The sequence below is a fragment of the Opisthorchis viverrini genome (assembly GCF_000715545.1).
Source record: "Opisthorchis viverrini unplaced genomic scaffold opera_v5_190, whole genome shotgun sequence".
Taxonomy (NCBI): domain Eukaryota; kingdom Metazoa; phylum Platyhelminthes; class Trematoda; order Opisthorchiida; family Opisthorchiidae; genus Opisthorchis; species Opisthorchis viverrini.
Genome location: NW_008751846.1, coordinates 612,758 through 617,495, shown reverse-complemented (window position 1 = coordinate 617,495; position 4,738 = coordinate 612,758). Strand labels below are relative to the sequence as shown.

Below are 4,738 nucleotides of genomic sequence, written 5' to 3'. Positions count from 1 at the left end.
TTTGGACGTTTTCACACCCGCACACTGCAATAGAGTGGGCAGAGGCTGTTGCTATACGTATTCGGTTTACTAGGCGAACAGTACAACGTATGGTTGGTATAGGCAAAGCAAGCTAGGCTGTTTGTTCGTCCGAGCCATGTTCCGAAAATAAGAGTTCGGAATAGCTCAGTGATTGAGACACGAACTTATCGACCGGAAGGGCCGTAGTTCGAACCCGATTCCGGCATATCCACCTGGCAGCATCCAAGCCCTCATCGTTTTTTTCCGAGGCGAAATGGCCCAGGTGGTTAGAGCGCGAATTTACTGATCCCAAGGTCTGTGGTTCGAACCCGACCTCTGCCTCTCGACTTCCCCTGTCTAGGCTTGGGCAACCTGACAGTATCCCAGCCCTCATGCTTCCTTCGGGTGGCATGGCAGCTAGGCACCGAAAGGGTGCTACAACTGGGCGTTTTTTTTCCTTCAGGTGAGTTTGGCACAGAAAGGGTAATAGAGCTGAATGATTATATTATATCTTATACGTGATAAGATTGCGTTTTCCTTGATTAGTCTCTCTGAAGATCTATACAGCCACAGCTGAACGGTTTTTTTTACATTTTGTCCGGGCACCAGACTCAACCTGGGATGTATGGTTTCTGTTTCAAGTCGGTTCGTTCACAAGGCATCGTTATGTTGTTTCTCCACTCACACAGATGAACGGAAAATACGGTCCCAAAGGTCAAAGTCAAAGGTCAAAAATTGGTCATGGTTACTATGACACATAGAATGGAACAGGAAAGTTCGAAGCGGTTGTTCGGGTCAAATGGTGGAAAAGTGGGTGGAACAGGTCACTGCATCGGTCACTGCATCGCCAACATTAGCCAGCTGGGTCTAGTAACCATGGCTGGGTCGGATGTGAGTTTTGAGTGGGCCGTTCCGGAATGCGTTCGGACAAGGTTCACGACCCGGCGTGACGTAACACAGCCGAGGAACGGTCGTTTGACCACTGTTCACCGGCCAGCTCTAGATGGTGTGCTTCGTTACGTTGGTAACCACTTCAATGCATTTTACTCACGGATGGATTTCCGTCATGTGGTGCCCGAATTCTGTCCGGTTCGTGAAGCACACGATCATCATCATCATCAAAGAGAACAACATCAGTGTTGGCACTGATGTTACATTGCCGTACGAAGCACGCGAACAAAGCGAGTGATTCTCATAAGGGAAACTACTCAGAAGGCTGTTGAAAACTCTTCGATAGCCCACGACCCGTTTTGCCCTTCCAGTTCGGGCTCATCAGGTAGGCGCAGTCCCCGAGTTTCTGTCAACCTTATGATCCACTTGAATCTACTCGAATATTGTGCCAACTGAATCATGAGGCGGCCTGTGTGCAGCACATTCAGCTGGAGGACATCGTAAACGAGAGATTCAATTGAGTCTCCCATGAAAACCAAATTGATTTGCAAATGAGTGTATTTCTCGAAAGCGAGTGATTGTTAACCAAAAGATATGAGGCGGTAGTAAAAAGGTTTGCGACTGCACTGGAACTGTTCACTCGAAAACAGTGCAGTCCCTGTGCTAACTCCCAGCTAGACTCGCCTGTATGGATCGATCTAGATGTAGGAACTGAGTCCTGAAGTCTGACGAACCCAGAGATGGCAGGAGGAGTGCAGGACGCTCATGTAGTGAGGTTTCAGTTCAGGACACTGTGGACACTGCAAAGCAGCAAGTACTACAGTGTTTTAGCAGACTCGCTAGGCTTTTCAATGGATAAAACAACTGGTTCATGTTGGACTACGGCAGCCTTGCCTCTAACAATCAATAAATCATTAGCAGACATTTGAATAACTTGATGAAACCTTTGCAAGTGACTATACTCAGATAATTTATTAGATGCACATGGGCCCACAATTAACCCCACCCCTCGTACTAACTTACCTTCACTTACGCCATAATACCTGGGGCTATTTTCCAGGCTCTGCTTTTAACCTGACCTTCAGTTTACCTTTAATCATGTGTGAATCAGCTGATCTAAGAAGATCGGATCCTGGTTGTGAAGCGTGTCCCCAGTCTCATGGCACAAATAAGCCACTCTGCTAGTTGTTGTCGTCGCCGCTACTATAGCTTGAACGATGCAGCCAACGAAAACATGCAAATTCCCAGATCACATGCAACACTGTCGTGCCAGCATCTCCATACTCACAAGGTCGAACGAACCGAGCTGTCGGCATGCAACGAAACGCTTCCTTTGCCTGAGTGAAGCCCAGCTGAGCACAGACCAACACACATATATGAACGCGGCAACCCATACTACCTTGCTGTCATGTTTTTCACCGAAGCGGTTGTGAAGCCCAGGACATGATACTGTACTATCGCTCTTTTGCCTGGATACTTTTACCGCATTCCTGTCTTCTGGATTGGATGACTGTGCAACGCATGATGTGTTGTGCAACACTGTCTCTATCTTGGATCTCAGAGTTTCACAACGAGTAGGACATGTGCACAGTGACGGTGAACTCGATAGTTTCTAATATAACATAAGCATGGTTCGAGAACCTGTCTGGGTATTAGCTAGACACAGCACAGTGGGGTTCCAAAGACAGACTGCATAACCAGAAGAAAAAACACTCGCAAACTGATCCTCGATGCCAAGACCCCATAATGCCAATCATGAATGTAGGCATCTATCCTGGTTTTTCCGTATTCGAATATAAATGAAGGTGAGAACGAGAGATAATCGGTTAGCTACGCTGTTGAACTGAGACGAAAAAGCAGACGTGGCATTGGATTGTGTGCCGTTCCTCGATTTCGCTGGATTTGGGCGAATTTTCACAGTTCACGCTTTACATTGAATCTAATCATATAACCGAGTACCACACAACACATGAACCGAACACTTGGTTTGAAGTGAAGCTATAAACAACAACGCTTACTACGTTTGTCGCTCAAGTCGATCCTGTCACCACTTCGCATATTCTTGGAAAATCAATTCAGCCCAGTCTGATTTCAAAACTGAATACTTATCCGACACGATGGTGGGTTCAAGCAGAGGCTCACCAAAGTTCTTCATATAACTTTCTCGATGAAGTCAGATCCAGCTGACAGCACACGTGACCCATGATGTAGGGCATGTCAAGGTATTCTTGTTCCAATTTATGACTACACGTTCTTCTCAAGGTAACTCAACCCTAATGAGAGCGAGTAATGCGACAGACTCATTTCTTTGTAAGAGGTTCTTATTTAAAAACAGGGATACGCAATATACTACTAGTTAGGTTGCTGAAAACGCTTCGACAGACCACCGCAAATGAGAGATTCAGCTGGATTCAGCTGAGCCTCTTGTCAAAACCGAATTTTGTTCGAATGAGAGTTTTTGTCAAATAATGTCGAATAGTTTCAGCATTACTCCACACTTACAGTTCAAAACCTAGATTTATGAATAGCCTACTCAGTCTGAAAGGATTCGAGTACATCTTCGGCGCATGCATGTGCTTTCAGCACTCAGAGGGTATCTCATCTGTGGTTCAGCGGAATTCCTGTCCAACTATTTTTTAGGAGTTTGCTTTGCCTTCGGGGTTTATGCCCACAAACGCATTTGCGTAAAACGGTCCCCGAAAGAAACCCAACCAAAGAGTTTCACTCATCTTGAGAGCCCATAACGGTGACCCGCGTGGGCTGCCGAACGGCCCTCAATACAAGGGTAGTCTTCTAGAGGAGACAAAGTGTAACCGTTCCCTCCCATCTCGAGAGCAGATATACGGTGAAACAGGGAGTTTGTCTTCTCGGTGTCGCGTCAATTAACCAAACCGTAGGGGAAGTGCGGAACGGTACAAAAATTGTTTCAGTAATTTCCTCTTATTTCCCCTTAGTGTAGGAGCTTGGTGCTCCGAATTACAAAAATCAAGCATTATCCCCACCAGATGTCGACAAAATGCGAACTATGCACTGCTTGGAAAAGGAAACTAAAGTAATCAGGTGGGAACATGTCAGTATGCTAGACGCTGTCCCTAGGCCATGATTTAGAGAGAAAAACCAAGTACTAGTTTTGAACTTCATGAAATGTTGTCCGGGAATATCTGAAGAGGAATCCCGATGGAAGCGAAGGGGTTTTCCCCAGTTGGGATTAAGTGGCCATAGCCGCGAGACGTCTGACATTTTGGCTAATCACTACAGCATCTGTCTGATCACCGGACAAATCGGGTTTGGATGGAAGGCCTTCTCCTGGAGTGCATTGAAATCTGTTCGATGTGACACTTTTGAAGGCTTCTATCGGAGTTCATCTCACGTTTTCCGTACACACATGAAATATTCGTAGGATACGAAATTTTGTAGATGGCTATGAATTTCTTGACACTCTCGGACAAAGGTCAACGTTCAGCTGTAGCACCCTTCCGGTGCCTAGCTGCCATGCTACCCGAAGGAAGCCAGGTTGCCCAAGCCTAGACAGGGGAAGTCGAGTGGCGGTCGGTTTCAACGCCAGACCTTCCGGTCAGTAAATTCGCGCTCTAACCACTTGGGCCATCTCGCCCCCGGGCAAAGGTCAGCTTGCCGGGCAGAGGTCAGCTTAATATTCACCTCATATTGAAGAACTACTGTCACTATGGTGCCCACTTGATCAAATATTGACTCAACCTTGACCAAGAGAAAATTTCCCCTTGAGGAAACTACTTACAAGGTTGCTGAAAACTCTCCGACAGCCCATGACCGGTTTCGCCCTTGTTGGAGCTCATCAGGTAGGCGCAGTCCCCCCCCCCCCCAAAAA

The 4,738-nt window shown here is 46.7% G+C and overlaps 1 protein-coding gene across 1 annotated transcript in view; it reads left to right on the top strand.

The window, feature by feature from the left end:
* Positions 1–762: 762 nt before the first annotated feature.
* The window catches only part of T265_07861 (hypothetical protein), a gene marked incomplete at both ends in the record, with an annotated part of 58,087 nt that continues 54,111 nt past the window's right edge, over positions 763–4,738 (top strand). Inside the window, 2 exons of the mRNA XM_009173501.1 lie at positions 763–1,089; positions 3,851–3,943. Coding sequence (XP_009171765.1) covers positions 763–1,089; positions 3,851–3,943 — 420 coding nt within the window. The remainder of the gene's footprint in view (positions 1,090–3,850; positions 3,944–4,738) is intronic.